The sequence below is a fragment of the Crinia signifera genome, chromosome 1 (assembly GCF_055691185.1).
Source record: "Crinia signifera chromosome 1, ASM5569118v1, whole genome shotgun sequence".
Taxonomy (NCBI): Eukaryota; Metazoa; Chordata; class Amphibia; order Anura; family Myobatrachidae; genus Crinia; species Crinia signifera.
The window spans coordinates 273,970,212-273,993,997 of record NC_139217.1 but is presented as its reverse complement, the minus strand read 5'-3'; the positions used below and the strand labels follow the sequence as shown (position 1 = coordinate 273,993,997).

The window sequence follows — 23,786 nt, the reverse complement described above, 5'->3', positions numbered from 1 at the left end:
CATATGCGGCGGCATCGCGGCGGGGGGGCCGCGAAGGGCGGCGATGTATTTTAATACATCCCGCCCTAACCCTTTCTCTGCCTCATTGCAGCTTAGCCCTAACCTCCCACCATGGCTTAACCTTAACTCTCTAGTGCCTGACCCAGTACTTCCTCATCTTTGCGGCCACCACTTACGCTATGGAACTTACATAGCACCATTGTCCCCTCATGGGCTCACTTCATTTGCCATGCTTCAGGCTCGGTTACTCGACCAACTCCACTTCGCTCACCACAACTTTACTAAAGCTAATAGATGGTAATGGTGGCATGGACAGAGGAGGGGGTGTGGACACAGGACTGTGGGGTACTTAAGTAGTGGCTAACATAACTAATGTGAATGGGAACGCCCATGAAACGCAGGGCGTACGCATATGGTAATGAGCCCAAACAGCCCTTCACACCCCTCTCCACCCCCTGCTCGGATTGTTCTGACAGATCATTTTCTGAAAGGAATTCACGCCATATCGGACGTGCGCTGCGTTCGTACATGCGCAGAAACGTATCTGCACATGCGCAAACACAATACATTGGCTTTCCGACCGAACACGCAGCCATCCGACTCAATCAGAATAAGGGCCTTTGTGTATACACTATTAGATAATAGCTATAGCCGTTTACAAAACATTCTCTTTTTGACTACAAGCTAGGGGCAGGTATAAAATTATTTATTGCAGCAATAATTATATGACCACCGCCCACCCCTGCTTGAAGTTGCCTAGAATTATTGGGTCCTGGTTTGCAGCCAACTGTGCCTACATGTTAAGAAGGCCCTAGTGAAGTGGTTCCATTACTTTTTGCATTACGGCACCCTGTAGTATCAGAAATATATCCACGGCACCCCTAGGCCAAAAGTTTCTTAGGTACTTGTGTACAATCACGGCTAGTAAAAACTCGCATTGCATCGCATGCGATTTGATCGCATGCAATCGCATGCGATTTTTAACAGAAATGCATCCAAATGCATTGAAATTAGTATCAAACATGTTCAATGGCCCCCAAATGTCATTTTTCAGGCTGTACCACCCCCACTATCAACCCGAAGCGTGGCGAGCGGTGGCGGTACGCGTCCTACGACCTTTTCATACCCCCACTATCCACGTCGGCGTGGAGTTGAGAATAGAAAGTGTGGCGAGCGCAGCGAGCCACCGAGCCCGAAGCGTGGCAAGCGCAGCGAGCCCCGTGAGGGGACACGGATACCTTCACAGGTATACGCGTCCCCTCGCGGGCTTCACAGGTGTCCATGGCATGCGATGACATGCGATGGGAGCCGTGAAAGTACACAAGTACCGTTTCTTATTGGGAAATTAAGAACAAAAATATTAATTAAATAAATAAATTATGTTTAAATGTCAGGTACTTGTGAGTTATCTGGGCGCCCGATTTTTTGATTGTATGCCTTAAGTTAAGGCATACAATCAGATGCGACCATCGGATGCGATGACCCGATTTTTCCATAGGAATCAATGTTAAAATGATTCCTATGGAAAAAGGGGTCCTTTTCATACCCCTACTATCCAAGTGGGCATGGAGTTGGATATAAACCTGTGGCGAGCGTAGCGAGCCACCGAGCCCGAAGCGTGGCGAGCGTAGCGAGCCCCGCGAGGGGACGGTATTCTGTGTCCCCTCGCGGGGCTCGCTACGCTCGCCACGCTTCGGGCTCGGTGGCTCGCTACGCTCGCCACAGGTTTATATCCAACTCCATGCCCACTTGGATAGTAGGGGTATGAAAAGAACCCCTTTTTCCCATTGAATTCCATGTTAAAATGGACTCAGTCCATTTTAACATTGATTCCTATGGAAAAATCGGGTCATCGCATCGCATCCGATGGTCGCATGCGATGCGATGCGATGTGCCCGATCCGACCCGATTTAGAAATCGGGCGCCCAGATAACTCACAAGTACCAAATGTCATATATAGGTTTAATATTGTAGTGAGGGACAAGATTAGCTGCTGTTTATCCACATATTTTATGACTGACAACCACAAGCACTGGTGATATGGACCAAAATTCATTTGAATTAGTCCTGGACCACAAGGGCATTAGGGTAGCCACGACCCCTTAGGGAAAAATTTAGTTTAAAGAGTGGTTATTGTGCAGCCATAGAGCAGGCTAGCCGTGAAGCCTCTGAGCCAGGGGCAATTCAGAGTCAGCAGCCTATCTGCAGAGCAGCACACTCCAACATGTGCTGTGCTGCTGTCCGGAAGGGAGGGGAGTGGGTGCGGCAGACCAGGGACCCTGCTGGGCCCCTCCATCAGCCCGCACCAGGGTGATAAGTACCTGCCCCCTCACGGCAGTCATGGGTAAATGATGCACTACCCCCGAGATATCTCTGCCTTTGATTAATATTGTATCTAGATGTTTTTATATAGGAAAATATGGCTAGCACAAAGCTTTGACATAATTTTTCAGGTGATTTCTCAGAAAAAGTAGGTTAAATAATGAGAAAGGTGTATGCTGAGCTGTTGCACCGATGAAAATACATATTTTTTTTCTTCTTCAAATTATATATTATAACTTTTATTATTTTTATATATTTTTAATGGCATTGAGCTGTACAGATTTGGCCATTTGTTACAGATTGTTATACTTTATATTGCTCTTATTTTTAATAGCTTGTCCATCTGGAACATACAAGCCGGAGGGTTCGCCAGGTGGAGTGAGCACTTGTATCTCATGTCCTGATCCAAACCACATCTCACCACCAGGAAGCACATCAGTGGAGGACTGTGTATGTAAAGAGGGATATGAAGAAGATAACCAGATCTGCAAAGGTATCTATTAGTATTTACCATAGCTCCTAATGATCTACTATGATTAGCATATGGTAACAAGGGACATTTATGGAAATTAGTGCCCAGGAAAAAGTTTAAGGAACCCACAATTGCTGACTGCACATTAATGCATTAGACTGCAAACCATAATGTAATCCCTAGATTACACCCAGCATGTTACATTTGCCTCCAATCTATAATATATCCAATGAGCTCTTCCCTAAGTGATAGGACTGTGTGAATGTTTCTGCTGTGTGATGAAACCATTCATTCCAAAAAATGCATAGAAGCTTCATAATGATGCAATTGAAAGGCCTTTTTTTTATTATTTAAGACTTCTTACAACTCGAAACAGACTTCATTCTCAGTTAATGGGAATGCAAACCATTCTCCCATAACAGTTGTTTTTGTATTCTACACATCATTAGTTGTTCGCTGCCCTGAGCTGCAGCCCCCAGAGAATGGCCATTTCATCCAGAACATCTGCAACAATCACTTTGATGCAGCTTGTGGAATCCGGTGCAAGATAGGGTTTGAATTAGTTGGAAGCAGCATTCGACTTTGTCAACCAAATGGACTGTGGTCTGGCTCAGAAACTACCTGCAGAGGTAAGATAGTATTGAATAAACTTTTATTTTTCCTGTGAAGGCACAGTAGCCACAATAACTCAATGTCAGGAATGCCAGGATTATACAAGCAGGTTAAAAAAACAAACTACGATTCAAATTAACTCTCTGACCCAGAATCAGAGGATCCTTCACAATTAAAGGTCATCCAGTCACTTAGTATGTGAGTCTGGAAAATAATTTAGGCCGAGACAAAAGCATGTGAATACTGTCATTTATCATTTTGTTACATGAAAAGAGAGCTTTACTTGTACATAAAAGGTTTTAATGGGTGTCGGAAGTAATCTCCCTGCCTCCTGCTGTTTTGTAATATATGTCCAGAGTATTCTTAGAACCATCTGGAGGATATGCCTGCTGTGTGTTTGCCCAGATGTTTTACAGTACCAAGTATTAATGTAGAACAATGTCAATATATTATATTTACTCTAAAGCAAGTTATTGCCATTTGTGTTTACTAAGTATGAACTACAGCAGTGGTTCCCAAACTGTGTGCCGTGGCTCCCTGGGGTGCCTCAGGACACATGCAGGGGTGCCGCGACTTGGTGGTGCAGGACCAACTCAAATTATTAATGGTTAATTATTTATGAGCAAAACCAGTGCTGGTGGCTGCCAATGATAGAATGTGTACAAACAGAAACAAATCCTGCCCTTTACCACATAACTGCCGCTAAGAATCGCATATAAACCCAATCGAAATATTTTTTTTTGGACCTAGGGGTGCCGTGAAAAAAATTCTGATTCTCTAGGGTGCCCTGAATCAAAAAAGATTGGGAACCCCTGAACTACAGTACAATTTAATCAAATTTCCTTTTCAATAAATATGTCATGCACTGTTTGGTGTATGTGTTATTTCACAAAATATTAGACATTTTCCTGTCATTGGTGGAATCTTGAATCTTGAAACCTGGCGTTACAAGATAAACAATATTCTATATGATAAAACACTAACACTGCTCCTCACCTTCTGGGGAAATTCAACTATTTTGATAGTCGGTGGCCACTAGATGGCACCCAACAGAGCAATTGAGGTGTTGCTCCAATTGGCCAGGCACAGCTGCCAGTGCTGACATTACTTTTATAGAGTTCGAACATTCTGACTGGTTGGGAACTAGTAAATGCATATTAAAGTATGCATTACTGTCTGCTTTCAATTACCAGTGTAACATATTATTATTATTATTATTATTATTATTATTATTATTATTATTATTAATAATATTACCAGTTATTTATTTAGCGCACTCATATTCCACGGCGCTTTATAGAGAATATTTTAACATTCACATTAGTCCCTACACACACACACACACACACACACACACATTCAACCTAGGGTTTAATTGTTAGGAGTCAGTTAACCTAGCAGTATATTTTTGGATTGTGGGAGGAAACCGGAGTACCCGGAGGAAACCCACACGAGCACAGGGACAACAACCTCCGCACAGTGGTGGAAACAACCCATGACCTCATTGCTGTGAGGCAGTAAGGCTAACCATTACACTGTCCGTGCTATGGTTTTACAGCATGAATGTTCCTTGTCCTGTTTTTCCATTTGGTACATTGCTGGTTTTGGAATATTAACAATGTTGCTCTTGATTTGACTATAGATAGATAGATAGATAGATAGATACATACATATGATAATACAGTTTATGTATATGAATGTGCTCTTGTTTGCAGTTCGCACATGTCCGAAACATCAGCCTATTGAAAATGGCAAGATAAACTGCTCATCGGGTGATACGTCCTATGGAACTGTATGCTCTGTGTCATGTAATGATGGATATAGATTGGTGGGCAGTTCTAAGCTTGTTTGTAAAGGAAATTCACACTGGGATGCAAAGGAACCTATCTGCACAGGTATATTTTTACGGCATCATATCTTTCTGTATAAAGGTTAATATATATTTTTATAGTGTAAAGTTGTTGACTTGCATAAATTCTGCAGACAATGCCAAATACCAAATATCAATAAATACAGTAATAATAACTAAAAGTAATTTAACAAAAAAAAAGTACTGGCAAGTGCAGGTGGTGTGGCAATGTGTAAATAATACATATATATTGCAAAGAATGCAATGGCCTTGGATATCTAATTGATTTGTGTGTTGTGTTGTGCAGAAATCCGCTGTCCAGCGTTGTACAAACCCAATAATGTCCTGATCTTCCCAATAACTTGTGTACAAGAACCAGCCATACATGGATCATTCTGCTATTTGGAATGTCAAAAGGGTTTTGCATTATTTGGTGTTAAGGAGGAAGTAAAATGTCTAAGTGGAAAATGGAGTGAAGACCTCCAATCTGCTGTATGCAAAGGTAAAAACAAGTGTGAAGAAAATTGTGAATTGCTGTCAATGTTTTATGCTTTCTGTTCAAATTGTTCAACGCTAATGGGCAGCACGCTGTTATAAACATTACTGTACACATATTTGCATGACAATGATATACTCATGCTCTTGTTAACTGTCAATAGCATGACAACCCAGTATATTTACATTTAAATAAGTAGCCACTTAAAATAGGTATTCCCTGTATATTTAGTGTCATTACATTACAAGTGCTTCAAAAATATGACATCACTCACAATCCAAGTTTTCTTCAGTATATTAATTATTTTCTTATTGCAGTAATCTGTAAATTTATTGCATTTCTAAAAATGTGCCTACTCTATATTGGGTCATGGGTATAAAGTGCAAAATGGCTTGGGCACAACACAAAATTCTGTCATGGTTCATATTAAACCTAGATTTGCGTAAACTAAAATTTGAATGCACTAAATAATAATGTTAGTGTAAATTATAACATACTTATTGTACAATTTTGTTGAAGTTAAAGTCCAAGGGCGGGATTTACTAAGGGGAAAATGCGGTAAAAACCCCTGGTTTCTGGGGTTTTACCGCATTTACTAATGTACTAAGATCCGTCCGCCCCGACTTCGCAAGGCCTATGGGCTTCTGTCACCAACCGTCGCACGCCGCAGATGCAGACTCCCCTCCCCATCCTCCATGCTGCTCCACCTCCCCCAGCAGCATGTCACAGCCGGGGATGTCCTTCCGGCTGCAGTGGGGAGGAGGAGACGCCGGGAACCGCCACAGAGCCCAGGAGGTGATGGAGACCCCCACACACCACATCACAGGGGGCGTTTTAGTACATATGTTAGTACATATGCGCCAGCATCGCGTTGGGGGCATGGCATTAATACATCCCACCCCAAATGTGAAGCTTACCCTATCATACTGTTTGTCCAATATATAGATAAACTTGATCAAGCCTTTTCTGCTATAAGGAAAGCTTAGCCAGATGGCTGGGATACCAATAGATGGGGGGTGCCTAAAACATTTCATTATTGTTATAAAGAGCTGGACTATGAAACAGATGGCATCTTCTTCTCTATGAAAATGTTGCTGCTACTTCTCAATGTCATACAACTGGAGTTTGGTGCTGTGCTTTAATTTCACACTCCAATGCCTACTCCCAATATGGAATTGCTATATTGATTACTTACATTGCTGTTTGGCTTTACTGGTACATTGGGTTCATCTACCTTAAAACAGAAAAAATGCAACATTTGCTAATTATATGCTTTATTTGAAACTGAGGTTTTAGGGTCAAACTATGTGACACCAGGTGATTGAGATTTGCATGATATTTCTAACACCTTTTTGTACAATACAGTAAATTGTAGATTTGTGCAGCTGACAAGGTTTATTAGAAGTTTTAAATACCATGATTATTCGTTATGTTTCTATGAGAACTATGTAAATAACGATACAGGAATAAATGTGTTTTAATCTTTTTGATTACTTCTCTGATGTTAATTGTAGTACATTTTGAAGTCAATTAGCACTTCCCATTCAGGTTCTATACTCCCATACTGTTTTATTTATAGACACATACAGTAGTCAAAGTGGTAATCTTCAAGTGGCGGTATCGAAAATGTATAGGGATTGAGTTTTCAAGATTTACTGCTGCATGCTCCAGAAAAGGGGGTGTGGTCACTCCAGGGCTGGTGCTAGGTTCCTCAGCGCCCTAGGCAAACTTTCTGTCTACTCCCCCCCCCCCCCCACCAACACCCACTTTGAGGTGTATATATATATGTCTACACACACACATATATATATATATATATATATATATATGTGGGGGTGTGTGTGTGTTGCGGGTAACATCCTGGCAGTCAGGATGCCAGCAGTCCGTATACTGACACTGGCATCCCGATTGCTTTCACAACACAAGAGGCAGGACCGCAAATAGATCAGAAATATTGACAGTCATGGTAGGGAGGGTGGTTATGTTTAGCCACTACTGGGAGGACTTAGGGTTCCTACGGGGAAGAGAGGGTTAGGGTCAGGCTGCGGGGGTTAGGATTAGACACTTGCAAAGGGTGGTAGGGTTAGGCTGCTGCAAGGGGGGACACCCTACCGGGCACCTCCAGCATCCATACAGTGGCAGCAGTAACACAGGGTGAGAGAGGGGTGAGTTGTCTGCCCCTGGGCTCACCAGGCAGGAGCATGGACAGGGCGTAGTGGCAACCAGGGAAGGAGTAGAGGCAGCTAGCAGCACCCAGATCCCACACTCATCTGAGATGAGGGGGAGGGGGGGGCACCTTGCAGGAGGAGCACTGTGGGCAGCTGGGCAGGGTAGCTGGGTGGCAGGGTACCATCTTCCCCCCGGAACACTAGGGGGGTAGAGCCCCTGCACCTCATGCCTCCTGTTCCTCCCTGGGAGCAGCTATATTGCTTACTTTTGTTGTTGTGGCTAAACTGTTCCTGCGCCCTGCAGATAATGCTTAGGCAAGGGCATCCATGTTGCTCCACAGGGGGTGTCGCGGGATGCGGTAAGGACAGCCGCTTGCTCCATGGGGGTGGGAGGGAGGAATTGTCATTCGCCTCGATCCACCTGCTCCCTCTTGCCGCCCTCCAGTGGCCGGCGCCCTAGGCAAATGCCTAAAGCTGCCTAGTGGTGATGCCGGCCCTGGGTCACTCAAAAAAAAGAGACAGGGGAGGCAGTGGGGGACCAGTTTGATAGGGGAAGGCAGTGGGTGACAAGGTGAACAGGAGGAGACAGTGGGTGCTAGGGAGTGGTTGTTGGGAAAAATGTTGGTAACAGGGAGACAGTGGGTGACTAGTGTGACAGGGGAAGGCAGTGGGTGAGAGAGAGTCATTGGCTAAGAAAGCAGAGGGTGGTAGTTGAAGAGTGAGGATGAGGGGCAGAGTGTGAGAAGCAGAGATTGACAGCGGGACAAGCAAACAATTCAGTGTGGTGCAGCCACCATATCTTTTGAAAGGAGCTGACCTACTATAGCATGCAATTGTTCTCAGGGAAACTGGCAAATTTGAGTGTCAATTACATGGGTGGGAACCTGGCCACTGTCTGCACGTTTGCCTCACTCTCCTTGGATTGTAGTGTACCAGGATCACAACACAGAGCTGTAGACAGAAGTTTTTGCTCTTTGGATGAGAGAGAATTCCTGGTGCACTCGCCATATCTTGTGGCATGGAACAAAATGGACAGTATCCCTAAATTACGATATCCAATTAAAATACAATTTTCTACATTAAGATATTCAAAACCAGGAAATGGAAATGGAACACTTAAAACGTCACCTTCTGCAAATAAGGCAACATAGGTTAACAGGTCAATAAGATATAGAGATCTATGTGCTAAGCCTTGAAGAGAGACAATATGGATGAAGATAAGGCGTCAGCCAGTTAGTTCTTAATCAGTTTGAAAATGACAGATTTGTTGGTACTTCATCTCTGGCCAGTTTATAACTCTCCAAGGTTTGGTACACCACATATATGTGGAATAAGGGTAAAGCTGCCCTTATTGTGACATTACCTTTTCAGTGAGTGGTAGGTGGGTAGCATAATGGTAAGGGAGAGTAGTAGAAGGCACTGTAATGTGTACTGGGGGGGGCACTACAATGTCGCATAATTTGGGCCACTCTACGGGGTATAACATCTATGTTACCACTGTACTACGGTTTATAAAATAAACTAAGGTATTACTATGGGGCTTAAAATTAACCAATGCCCTATTTCGGGCATGCTGTAGAATAACTCAGGCAGAGGGCCAGATGCACTAAGCTTCAAAAACGATAAAATGGAGAGTGATAAACATCCAACCAATCAGCTCCTGCCTGACATTTTTCAAACACAGTCTGTGACATGGCAGGTAGGAGCTTAGTGCATCTGACCCAGAGAGCGTTGTCCCTCTAGAAGCATTGGTGTGCATGGGAGGGCTTCAGAATATTGTCATGGGGTCAAAAGAAGTTGTGGCTACACCTCCGATTGTTATGTATCACCTAGTGTTTGTCCGCGGCTTTGCTCTCATGGTGGCTGTTATTGCTCAGCAGAATTAACAAGTGACAACTATAGCATATGTTTTTTTCTTTTATTGTTATTCTCTTAGATGTCACAGTGAGATGCAGATGTAGCTTTGCTCAGGTTTGATCATGGCAAAGCTGGTGTAAAAAGTGTGCCCGCAAATAGTTTGCACACGTGCATGGCCCTAGGAATAAATGGAGCAATCTCTAGGTGTGAATAGTTACACTCCAGCATGCCATGGAGCATTTCTTCATACGTATGTCCATGCGTACGCAGAGCTACAAAGATGAGCATGATTACATCTGTACATACCTCATTTTCCATACATATCCATAGTGCTGGTGGATGCTGGCGGGGGGCATGGCCGGCGGGCGTCTCACACGTTTGCTTGTCACATTGTCGAGAATGGGGCATGCAAGTGTCTTGTGCATGGGCACCCCATTCTGGCGGACAGGGTGGGGGCAGCTCAGGCTGGCGAGGGATGTCAATCAGATCACCGGGAGCCGCTCTAATGAGAGCAGCTCCATCTGTATACAATAGTGAAAATGTTATCCAGATTCATCTAGTAGTTTTGCATAATGCCGTAACAGACAGTCAAAATTTCAGCATTTATTTTTCATCTCCATAGTTCATAACCAGTCCCTAGAAGTAGTTTTCTCAAAACAATGTACAGACACATTACGTATGATGTGTACACACGGTTCGATGCAGTGTCATTTTCAATTCAATTTGGGCTATAGTCCACATCGAATCGAAAAGGACACTGAATCAAAAAGTGTTAGCTGCCTTCCTTGCTGGTTCGATTTTGGGATCAAATGCAGAAATAGTCTTGCTGTTAAGTCTATTTCTGCTACAATCTGCAGATTGAAGGCAGTTCCATACTGCTCAATGCAGCATCCCCCCCCCCCCCCCCCCCCCCCTAGGGTTGCCACCTCTCCTTGATTTCCTGGAATCTCCCTGAATTGGTGGCAACCCTCCAGGGCCTTTTTGCAGTCTCTCGGATTCTGGGATTCTCCCGGAATCTGAGTGACTTTGAAAGCCTCCACAGCCTCCCAACTGAGTGTGCACACTGTCAGCGGCATAGGGAGGGTGGTTCCAGCGGAGCGCAAGCTCCGGGCACCATAAAAGCCACAGGGCATGCACAGTGCGTCTCCAGCACTCGCGAGTTGCTGTCCACCCCACAGCTCCCTCTACATCCAGAAATATTGAAACTGGGCTGCAGGAGAGGAGAGGATGGAGGAGCACTGTGCAGCCAACAGCTTCCTCCCAAACTGAGCTGGCTGCAACTGTGTATCATTCCCAGGGGACCTCTGCCCGTCTGTGCTGTCAGATGAGGAAATGGTGAGGCCAGTGTGGAGGGGGGGATTTTTGTGTGTGGACGGGCAGTGTTTGGGGCAGATATGCATGTTAGAGAAGTGAAGGGGTGGGGGAGGTTACTGTGAAGTTGTTGTCACTGGCGTCAGGGTGAGGGGTGGATGTATGAGGTATCTCTGTGTAGGAGTTGTCAGTAGGGGAAATGTGTTACTAAATGTAGCAATAGGGACTTCAATACATGTCTGTATTAGAGGCCACGCCCACTTTTCTGAAGAGGCCACACCTGTTTACAAAGCCACGCCCACTTTTCGGTAGCATGCGCGCATATGAAGGTGTGGGAGGAATCTCCTGGCATCGAAGATGCCTGAGGTGGCAACCCTACTCTCCCCGCACGCCACCCTCGAGCCTTTCATGCCATCACCTGCCGAGTCCTCAATATCGAATTGGTATTGACGGCCACTGGGTCAAAGTGTGTGTACATAATTTCCCTCAACAGGTACCCGTTTGGACTCTACTTAGAGAAGAGGACATGCCTTTGAGGGAATCCATAGGTAATGTATGTGTAAATTAATGTAGTGTGTAATAAAGTTATACTGTACGTGTGTGTTTTTTTTTCACTATTTGTCATGTTGTTGAACTACAAGACTCAGCGGGCCCTTAAATGCCTGGGACTTGTGGTTTTCCAAGTCCCTGCATGCAGTACAGGCTTGCTGGGACTTGTAGTTCCACAACATTTCACAATCGTTTCATCTATTATTAACCAATTATCAGCCTGGTGCCCACCTCCCAGGGCCGGGTTAATCCTTGACAGCGGGACCTCTTTATTGGGAGAGTCCCTACTCCTCCAAGGTCACTGACCGTGCTGAACAGCCACCCCAACTATGGCATTACCCTGTTGGCTAATGGATATAGAAAGGGGTAGGTGCACCCATTGGCGAGAGTAGATAAACTTACACAGGAAGGTTTAACTGAAACAGTTCACTGCTTAACCTTTTTCAGTGGTGAAATCTGGTGTGTCTGGAGGATTTCTAACTCTTCCGCCACAGCTACTTGCTCTGTTCCATCAGTGGAGTGCGGAGACTAGAGATGATGTCTCTCCCTACAGACTGGGGTTGTTTCTGGAGAACTCCAGAAACAACCTACCCCTCTCTATATCCATTTGTATTTCAAAGCTTGTGGTGAAAGCTTTTTTTGGTGTCACCCTGGGCTGAGTGTGTGTTGCGCTGTGGTTAAATCATTCATTTGTCTCTACCATTATTACCCTGTTGGCTGTTTGGTCCTGGTGCTGGTTGCCAAAATACGGGGTTCCGGCCCTTGAGCCTGGTGCTGCTTTTAGATCCCCTATGTTTTTTGTCCCCTGAATTTCTAAAACCAGGACCAGTTCTTTCAGCCCAGGGCTGATTATGCTCAGGAGGGGACCCCATGCCGTTTTTTTTTCTTCCTTAAAAAAAAACACGCAATTACCATGTCTAACAAATTGCACATGAGCATTAATTCGCACATTTTTATGACTATTTGCACTTTATAGCATGACATTGCATTTTTCATGACTCAATTCGCATTCCATTAAATTGTCGATTTTTTCAAAAAATTAGCAATTTGAAAACATGCGATATTGTGCGATTTCAGAACCTTACTAAACATTGCATCCTATTAAATTTCACCCTTCATGTTCTCACTATGCCAGACAACAGTGATCTTGTAATTTACTTAACTTTTTTTCAGATATTGAACCTCCTGTAGTCACATGTCCAGATGATATTGTTGCTGAAAATATTCAGCATCAGAACACGGCTCAAATAAGTTGGGAAATTCCAAAAGCAATGGACAATTCTGGTGAAGAGGTGAGTGTAGCAGTATAAATAATATATATATAAATAGGGATCTTGTGATGTCAGTTACAGAGGAGTATTCTAGTAAAGTGATTAACAGTCAGGGACAATTTGGAGGAAATAATGGGGAATGGCAGCAAAAATGACATACTGTATACAATGAGGCCCTTATTCTAGTTGACTCGGACGGATGCGTATTTCGGACGGCCAACTAGTGTTCTTAGCCCGCCTACCGCACGGATCGCTCACACCGTCCGAATGCGGTAAGAGCGAATGGACCGCGAGTGGATGTTTCATGTGAACACCTCCCCCATCTGTGAAAACCTCCCATCGAATGATGGACCGAGTGGTCAGGCAGCCCCTAGTTCTCCAGACCACTCTGACATTTTTCCGTGTGAAAGTATCCGGCTATGTCAGCTGTCCGCACATGCATCATGGTCAGATTACCATACGTATGCCCAGCGTTTTAAAGGGAACGCCCATGAAACACGAGCTTACGCATATGGTAATTAGCCCAAACAGCCCTTCACGCCCCTCTCCACCCCTTTCTCTGATGGTTCCGGACGATGCTTTTCTGCATGGAGTTCACCTCGTGTTCGGATGTGCAGAAACGCAAATACACAACACATCGGCCGTCCGACCAAACACACAGCAATCTGACTCAATCAGAATAAGGGCCTATATGAGCTATTTTCACAAATCATTATAAATCAGTATATTTGTCTATTTAAGGTTAAAAATTATTTATAAAAGCTTTATTTATTAGAAATCTGCTATCATTTTGTACATGTATGTTAATTTAATCATTGCTGATTATAACTTTAATATATAAATTATATAAATAATTATTTTGTGTGAGATTTGCTAAATCTACCCCATTACCTCCTGGCCTCAACTGTCCCTTCGTACTCAATGAACCATGGAGGCTGATGGAGGGGAGGTGCAGTGTTATTTGCTGTGAGCTTTCAGGCTGTGTTGGGATTGGAATTAGCGATGTTCGGGGTGTGGGGGGCCTTGGGTGCTGACCATGTCCTAGACTAAGCTCACTGTGGGGGTTATTTTGGTTCACTCTTTCTGACAAATTCCTTCTTAGAAGGACAAAACCATGTGCACTGCAGGGGGGCAGATGTAACATGAGCATACAGAATTAGATTTGGGTGAGGTATTTTGTTTCTGTGCAGGGAAAATACTGACTGCTTTATTTTTACACTGCAATATAGATATCACTTTGAAGTAAAACCCCACCCAAATCTAATTCCCTCTACACAAGTAACATCTGCCCCACCTGCAGTGCACATGGTTTGTCCTTCTTAGAAGGAATTTGTCAGAAAGAGTGAACCAAAATAACCCCCGGTGTGAGCAGCTTTTGTTAGCTTCTCTTCCACCAAGGTTTTGTGACTGCTTTCCGATGTGGCTGTTTGCGTCTTGCTACTATACATTGAAAATGACCAGGCATTTTTTTCATACCTCTAATTTTGTGGGTTATAAACACATTTTAAATGTACAAATATGAAACAACAAAACCGTTGAATTAAAATAAAAAAATAGTTGTTGCTGACCGTGATCCATACCCCAGACACTGTGCATGGCATGCTGTGGGTTTAACCGCTAGGCCATTAGGGATACTGTACTGCAAGCCTGTCTCATTCACACCTGATGTAGGAACTGGAAAGCCTTATTTAACTGGGTGGCCAGGAAATGCAGATGGCACTCAGGGCTATGCTCGGGGGTTTGGCACAATGTATGCAAAATGATTTTATAAAAAAAGTGAATTTAATGTAAATGCTGCTGGGTGGTGGTTGGCTCCCTAGTGGCCGATAGTCTTGGCCAGCCACCATGTTGTGCAGTAATTATGCTACGTAGATGCTCATGCAGCCCCAGGGACTGGGTGTGGAAATGTATGCTGAGCTTAGTCCACTCTTACGGATTTAAACTCGGCATACATTTACGGTGGTGGGCAAAGAATGATTGACTTTGTAGCATAGTGTATTTACAAAATAGTAAAGTACTTCTTGGACTTAATTACTGTACTACAGTTGGAGCACGTCCCATCTTTGGCCGGCGCTCGCCAGATCCCTTGCACTGGCGAGCGCTGGCGATAGAGACTGGGACGCGCGTGCGTCTCACACGCACGTGCGTCCCAGTTTCCCATCGGCGGGGGGATGGGAACCCTGTCCGTCTCCACTTCAGGGAGACGGACAGGGTTAGGGGGGGGGGTGTGCTGCAAGGCGGCGGGGACCCGGGGCGACCGTCGGTGAGGCGGCGGGGACTCGGGGGGAGCCCCGTTGTAAGGGGACGTGCGCGCATCTCTTGTGTGCGCGTCCCCTTACGGCAGCTGGCGGGGGTTGGCGCCTGGCGAATCTTCCGCCATCCCCTGCAAAGATGGGCCTCGCTCCATCTGTATATTTCCTTGGAGACCTCACGCAATCAAATTGTTGAGTTTCAAAAGCGACATCTGGTGGATGAACATAAGCATTACACTCCCTGGCAATGCCATACTCCACACTAGCCAGGTTGTACAATGCTTCGCCACACTGCAACACACCTCGTCTGTGAACCAACCGACATAGGTAGGACAGATGAGCATGGCTACATCTGTATGTTACGGTATGCAGATCTTTCTTCAAGGTTTTAGGAAAAACTAGCAGTATCGCTGACAATCTATTTATTAATGAACAGGGCATCACAGCTGAGTTAGGGTAGAGTTTCAAAGTCTAGGGTACTAACCATTGTAGGATAGAAGCAACACTTGTAATGGGGGAGAAATGGCTTCAGTACATGTTATATTTACTGATACTGCTTCTCCCCTGTGTATTACAGCAGTGGTGTATGCAAGGCACCTCTGTCAAAATTGGCGCTGCTATCTGTAATAACGGTAAAATGTGCTGAGTGAAGAGAGCCATGTGAGGGTATACGTTACTCTAATTGGGGGTCCACGTGCGTAAATGTATAAATCAACACAAAAAAAACCCACGAAAAACCCATGTCAACCTTTTCATGTATAGACCATTTTCGTGTTGAACTTTTACTGTGTCGAAATTTTAGCATTGACCTAGACACTGTCAACCTAATAATTGTGGACCCTTTGATCCTCACTCTGTTTCTACAATGTGGTAACACACACTACTGTACTTGTTTTGTAGTTGTCTATTGAGGTGAGCCCAGCTTTTCTATCACCTTACATGTTTCCTATTGGAGAAGTATCTGTTACATACACAGCGACAGATAGCTCTGGTAACCAGGCCAGCTGCACATTCAATATAAAGGTCATTGGTAAGTATTCAGAATTCTAGATTTCTGTCACCATTACTAAAGTCATTGTGGCTTACTGTAGCAGCTCTTGCAGAATATTTGAATGTGAATGAAGCGATCTAAATCCCTTCTTGTAATAGACAAAATATATCTTTAATAGTCCTCATTTTTCTAACGGTAGATTATTAATCATGTCATGTTTTTTTTAACACATGTGCACAACATGGACATAAAGTGAAATGTTTAATGTGCATTGAATAAGTGTTGGCATGTTAATATTAGGTCAGGGTTGCCTACTTTTGAAAAATAATTTCAGGGAGAAAAAGTAAAAGCCAGGGGGCGGGGCCTTGCGTCGCCAGGGGGCGGGCCTTGTGTCGCCAGGGGGCAGTCCGGAGCGGGCACGGAAGAGAGCCAGCACAGCAGGGAAGCTGGTCCTATAACTTCAGGAGAGGGCAGCATTCCTGGGCCGGCTCCAGCAACCCATGTGCAGGAGGTGACAGAGGATAAGGGTGTCCCTGCAGATGGCTGTGCGCAGGCAGGGTCTCCTGCATGCAGGGAAGTGGCCCTGCAGCCTAAAGGATAACTGAGCAGAGGAAGGGGTGCTGTCGCGTTTGGAGGTGGGCTGCTCTGCACATGTCCCAGATAGAGATGCAGAGCAATGTAGGGGATGTGCATCTGCCAGATGTGTCAGAGAAGGTGGGGCAACCCGATGTGGGTGGCTTCCCCACAGATGTATCTGATGCAGAGCAGCTGCAGCACAATGCAACAGCTGTGTACCCCCATGCACGTCACTCAGAGGGCCAGTGATGGTCTGCAGAACACAGACGATGAGCTGCTCCCTGCAGGCATCCTGACAGAGGAGAGCGCACTGCCTGGGGAGAACCTTGTGCATCCTGCAGCCCTGCATGAGGAAGGTGGAGCGCAAGTGTACCCTGAATAATATGGAGAGAGCAGGCGCAGGGCAGAGAGGAGCCCTACTTTGTACCTGGATCTGTGTAGAAGGTGCATGGGGCCATGCCCATTCCAGGTTACACGCGCAGTCCCTCCGCAGTCTGGAATAGTCAGTGCGAAGCTGCCGCCAGCGTGATGACATCATCGCCGGTTACGCGCATGCGCAGCCGCAGTCCCTCCGTAGTCTGGAAGCGTCAGTGCGGCGATGCCGCCAGCGAAATGAAGTAATCGCCAGTAACTAGCGCATGTGCAGCCCGCATCGCGGAAGCAAAGGGGCTTCTGCGGGAGAAAGGGACCCTCTTCAGGGAGTCCATGAGATGTCCCAGAATTCCGTGAGTCTCACGGACATTCCGGGAGAGTCGGCAACCCTGTATTAGGTTATCCATCATCTACAGATGGAGCTGCTCTCATTCTTGCAGGGGCTGGCAATAGACTCACCAGCTGCCAGAAGCGGATGCAAGAGCAAGAGACGCGTGGGTCCCCTTACTACAGAGCTCCTCGCCAGCCCCCACCAGCTTTTCAGCCGGTCCTCGCCACCCAATCCCACCTCCCCGTCCCCCGCCGCCAGGGCCCCCGTCCCAGTCAGATGGAGCGCCGGCTCACCAGCGGGGGCGTACTGAGAGCCGCTCCATCTGTAAGAGTCAAATTAGAAATTATCTTGCTCAGACTATCCCTTTGAGTGCCAACGTTGTTAATATCTGCTAAAAATGCCAGCGTCGCTCACAGAGACTGTTCTTTTTGGTATAAATAATAAAATGCAGCCAAGTCAATTAACCACCACCACCCCCCCCCCCCCCCCCCCCCCCTCCAATAAAAAAAAGAGATCAGTCGCTGTGAGTGACGCTGACCTTTTTAGCGGATATTTTGAGGATCTCTCACAGCACTGTTGGCACTTAAAGGGTTCAATTATTTTTCCGTTCCTGTCCAATTAATCCAAGTATGTATGTTCACAGACATTCTGGGATGCTTTTATTTGATTATTACAGAAGAGATCCCAGCAATACCTATACTTGATATTTTCATAAAGTGTTATTTGTACTATGGATGCCATCATTTTTCAATGTGTGTTTAGAAATACTTTCTATGATACATAAATTAGATAAATCCATGGTACTACATAATTCAGTGACTACACAGGGCCTAACAAGTACAAAATAAAATAGTAGAACTTTGCCATTCTAATAAAGCTCTGGAAAATCTATGGTAAATGAATTCTTTATTGAGTGCACCATACAGGAATGTTAATCTTAGAAGATTAGCAAGGATTAAGTGCATTTAGAATTGATTAAATTACTATGCAAATTTTGAGTAGATGGTAAAAAAACTAATTAAATGTTCCTCTAAAATATCAAACGGTAGCCGGCGCAGACATGATAATGAGAGTAGCATAAACCTACAAACACCTTTGGAATGTATTATTGTAAATGGTTGGCTAAAGTATTTGTTCATCTGTGCTTTATATACACATTTTGTTCTAGATGTAGAGCCCCCTGTCATCGATAGGTGCAGGTCACCCCCAGCAATACAAACAAGTGACAGCAAACATGTTGCAATATGGCCGGAGCCACAATTTTCAGACAACTCAGGTGAGATCCATCTAGTTTTCATTAAATTAATTTATATCTCAACTCAATGGTATTTGGTGCCGGAAATTAAATGACTAATTTATTTTGTGGACTGAGGAATGTTCATGTCTCATATCCTTGTTTTTATTGTGTAAAGCATAAGACATAGGGCGAGATGTACTAAGCTGCAAAAAGTGATAAAGTGGAGAGTGATAAACCAACCGGCCAATTAGCTCCTGTCTGTCATTTTTCAAACACAGCCTGTAACATTGCAGTTGATTGGGTGGTGGTTTATTACTCTCCATTGTATCACTTTTCAAGCTTAGTACATCTGGCCCATAATAGTAAGAGATAAATAAGGATTTTAAATCAGCTGGAATCCTTTACCATTCTGGCACATTTATATGACAGTTTTCTCTTAACATTTTGTGAAATCACTTTTGGTAATAAAGTATCAGCAGGTTTTAGGTAGCATTAGCGCATTTTATGCTTTTGGATTTCATTTTTTACTTTTCCGTAAATTGACTTTTACATAAGTATTTTCTTGTTCTGGTATTATTACATTTCTAGGAGCTCCATTGAGTATTACAAAAACTCATTCACCTGGAGATTTCTTCCCACATGGAGACACAGTTGTTCAGTATGTCGCTAGTGATCCATCTGGTAATAGTAGAACCTGTGAGATTCATATCATCATTAAAGGTACAGTGTGAGATAACTTTACGCTAGAACAGTATATTGTACATGTAATTCTGTTAGCATTCTGCACATGTTCAATGATTACATCACCTAGTCAGCATGTATTGCCTTCCTTAGCCAATAGTGACTGTAGAAGCGTAAAATGCCGCCTCTAAATGCACCGATCCTCCCCAGGTGCATCTTATAAAGTAAGTTGGGATTTATCAAAGCTTGGAGAGAGATAAAGCAGAGAAAGATAATGTACCACTATCATCCAATCACCTCTTAACTGTCTGTTTTCACATACCGCTTGGGAAGTGACAGGAGCGGATTAATTAAGACTTGGGCCAGATGTATCAAACTTCCATAGTGATAAAATGGAGAGTGATAAACAGCCAGCCAACCAGCTCCTACCTGCCATGTCACAGGCTGGGTTTGAAAGATAACAGGCAGGAGCTGATTGGCTGGCTGGTTATCACTCTCCATCTTATCACTTTTTGAAGCTTGATACATCTGGCCCATAATCTCTCCACATTATCTCTCTCTGAATACTCACTTAGTGAGCCTCTTTGCAAGAACACTATTATCTCGCCCTCGACCAATGCCCAAGGGGCCCCTGGGTCAGGAAAAGATCACAAATATTTATTCACCCATATTTATATTTCCTTAAGAAACAAATGCATAAAAGAAAACGTAATGCACTCTTTTGCTCAGATAATGTAGGCTATAAACTAATCATATCAAACAACAAAAAGAAGGAATAACTGCTCAGAGCGTAAAGATTGGTGATATTGTTCTACCAGGGGTGTGTAATATTTATCTTGGTAGTGTTGCTTAACGGGAGTTTGGTGACGTGGACTCTAAGGGCATCGACAAAGCATGTGATGTTTATATATGACTATTTTTGAAGGGCTACGTCATTTGGATTAGTTGACCCGCACCCTATCTTCTATTAACAACTGTACATTGAATGCTTTTCTATGGACAGCTCTAATAACTGCAGTAAAGAATAATCTGTTGATTTTGGAAATTTGTAAATCTGCCATATACATAGGTAGTCCTCAGGGTCTTCTTCAGGATTTTATTTTTAATCAGTTTATTTTTATTTATTTATTTATTAACAGTTTCTTATATAACACAGCATATTCTGTTGTGCTTTACAATGGGAAACAGTGGGTATTTACAAAGGGTATTTACAAAGAGTTAAAGGTTAAGCATTAGTTAAGAACCTAAACATATGGGTAGTTATGAAAATACAGGTTGAGTATCCCGTATCCAAAATGCTCGGGACCAGGAGAATTTTGGATAACGGATTATTCCGTATTTCGGAATATTTTAATATTTCAATGATGTATTTTGAAGTATCTTGCATGTATGCTGTATAAACACATAATATACACACAAATATATTTTATAACCACATAAAATACACACAAATATATTTTAATTGTTCAAAAAACAAGGTTTCAAAACGTGAAACAAAATGTGTGTACTATCTCAGCACTGAATTTGAATGCCAAGCAATCATTGTCTTGCACATATATAGTGCCAGTTACATATCATGTCCCCAGTGCTGCTGTTACAAATGTCCCCAGTGAGTTTTTAGCAAAAAAAAAAATTTTTTTCACTTTCTGGAATGTCCGTATTTCGGAATAATTCGGATAACGGATACTCGGATACGGGATACTCGACCTGTATGAATAATAGACAACTGTGCTGTGTTAATTTTCACTTTGTATCCCAAATCTACAGGTTCACCATGTGAGCTTCCCATTACTCTCCAGAATGGAGAATTTGTCTGTTCCAAGGACATGGATGGTGTGAACTGTACTATAAACTGTAAGGAGGGCTTTGAGGTAGCAGAAGGTTCAATCCAGAATTTCTACTGTACATTTAATGATGGTTTGTGGAACCCACCCCAAACAATAGACTGGCCTGATTGCTCTGGTAAGTATTTACAATTTAAAATACATTAAGATACATTTTAGTAGTAGAAACATATATCTTGCCAGATATAATATTTTAGTGAAAAGGTTTTCTCTACCTGAAGCTAAAAATATAGGGGCAAGTGATGAAGTGATAATGCACTAGCCAGTCAGGTCCTAACTGTCAAACTACAGTCTGGGTTTGAAAAATGACAGTTAGGAGTTGACTGGCTGGTGTGTTATCACCGGCCACTTTATCAGGCTCAATAAATCTGTGCATAGCTATATGCTGGCAGTGCATAGTCAGGGCCGGTCAAGACTGATCAGCATCTTAGGCAAAACTTCAACCTACCCCCCCCCCCATACTGCCACCAATACGCACTTTCCATCCCCTTAAGGCATACTTGCCTAACATTCTGGAATGGCGGTGAGGCTCCAAGAAATTGGGTGGTTCTCCCAGCCCCCCCCCCCGGGAAGGTGGGCATGTTCCCTGCTTTCCCTGTAGGTCCCCCTTTGCCACCTACAACAGAGTACAAGGAGGAGGGGGCAGCAAAGTAGGGAAATATGCCCCAAGTGAAATCTTAGAGGTTCCACAGCCGCCACCTGCATTAAGTACAACAAAGATCATCATAGACATCATAAATTTTTTGATAGGCAGACTTGGTGGCGCCCCCCCCCCCCAGATCTGGTGCCCTAGGCAGCTGCCTAAAGCTGCCTAATGGTAGAGCAGGCCTTGTGCATAGTATTATCCAAACCACGCTCAGGGCTCCAGAAATACTAATTCACCAGTTCACTGGTTCCCAAGCTGTGTGCCTAGGCACCTGTGGGGCTGAATGGCTCTTGCAGGGGTGCCACAGACAAATTACTTATGGTCAAAGTGACAGGCAAAACCAGTGCAAGTGGCTGCCAGTCATAAAACATGTAGACAATCAGAAGCACAACTGCACACCATATAAATTACCCCAAGGATGACAGCTAGGCACATTTTGCACATTTTTATTAATTTAATGAAGAAAAGGGGGTTTAGGTTTCTGCGCTCCACTGGGATGCAGCTGGGTACCTGTAATACTATATTATAATCTCCTACAACAAAACATAAGCAAAATATAAGATATGTGACTTGCACTTCCTATTGGGGTATGATATGTCTCTGATAGTCCAAAAGGCTTCATGTTATAGTGCACAATGGTCAATCCTCCATACCCTTTTTTGTATATACCCTGGGGAAGACCAAACACTTTAGTGGTTGGAGGTGCCTGGTAGCCAATTGTCCAATTGGATCAAACACTTTAACTCCTTTGGAGGCTTTGATGGAGGCTTTATATTGTATTTATGTTTTATAAATTTCATATGAATAAATGTTACATGTTTTTATACTATGAGAGATGTTTCTCTCTATTTACATTTCTAAAGCAAAACTGGAGGAGGAACGAAAAAGATTCTTCTATTGCATGTCCCTATTTAAGCTTCTGTTGCGTGTCCCTATTTGAGCCTCTGTGGGGCCAAAAAGAGTATGGAGGATTGATCATTGTGTTTATCACATTCTATAGCTTCCCAGTACCCAAATCTGCACCATGAATTGTCTTTGTTTTTGTCTTTAAGGTTTTTTTTCATGGATCAAGTGTCCTTTTATTTAAAGAAAAGGGACTGTATAGAACTATAACCTGAAGCTTTTGGACTATAAGAGACATATCATACCCCAATAGGAAGTGTGGGTCCCATATCTAATTTTTTACTTACTTAATTGAACGTCTTTCCAAACATATGGCCTAGGGGTGTAATTTAAAATGCTGATACTCTAGGGCACTGTTCTTTCAGGACAAGATGTTCTAACTGAATTTGTCTTTCCAAAGGTTTATATTGTGTCTCCATGGGAAAGTTTTAACAAAACAGTTTTGACACTATTGGCATACTGTATATCATTTGAAATTTAAAGTTGGCATTATTTCTTTACACTTATCAATTCCAGTGAAGCGATTTGCTAATCATGGGTTTAAGTCATTTGAAATGCTGTATAAGGCCACACGATGTGATGACACCAACCTACTGAAAAACTTTGCAGATGCCTTTCAGACGTCACTTGGTAAAATGGTACGTTGGTACTTTAGTAGTTATACTTTTGGCTATGTCGTTAGACTATTAATTTAGTGAGATGATATGCTTAAAGGAAACTGAAGACCAGTCATGTTTAACTCATCAAGCTAAACAGAAAACCTGGGAATAGGCTTCTTAGTAATTTCTAATAATTATATAATTACATGCTCACTATTCTCTAAAACAAATTTCCTTTAACCCTTTGAGTGCCAACATTGCCGTGAGAGATCCTCAAAATATCCATTTAAAATGCCAGCGCCACTCACAGCAACTGTTCTTTTTTGTGTGTGCAATATTTAGCTAAACTTCAATTAATTGACTTGGCTGTATTTGTATTTATTTATACTGAATAAACAGAAGCTGTCAGAGATGCTGGCTATTTTTGTGGATATTTTGAGGATCGCT

General features: G+C 43.5%; 1 protein-coding gene across 4 annotated transcripts in view; it reads left to right on the top strand.

The window, feature by feature from the left end:
- SVEP1 (sushi, von Willebrand factor type A, EGF and pentraxin domain containing 1) overlaps nt 1-23,786 on the top strand; it is a 323,106-nt gene that overhangs the window by 118,578 nt on the left and 180,742 nt on the right. For all 4 annotated transcript variants that reach the window (XM_083183977.1, XM_083183959.1, XM_083183968.1 and 1 more), the window contains exons 4-13: nt 2,657-2,815; nt 3,244-3,423; nt 5,122-5,301; nt 5,563-5,757; nt 12,810-12,928; nt 16,060-16,189; nt 18,598-18,705; nt 19,255-19,386; nt 21,115-21,309; nt 23,257-23,378. In XM_083183977.1, coding sequence (XP_083040103.1) covers nt 2,657-2,815; nt 3,244-3,423; nt 5,122-5,301; nt 5,563-5,757; nt 12,810-12,928; nt 16,060-16,189; nt 18,598-18,705; nt 19,255-19,386; nt 21,115-21,309; nt 23,257-23,378 — 1,520 coding nt within the window. The remainder of the gene's footprint in view (nt 1-2,656; nt 2,816-3,243; nt 3,424-5,121; nt 5,302-5,562; nt 5,758-12,809; nt 12,929-16,059; nt 16,190-18,597; nt 18,706-19,254; nt 19,387-21,114; nt 21,310-23,256; nt 23,379-23,786) is intronic.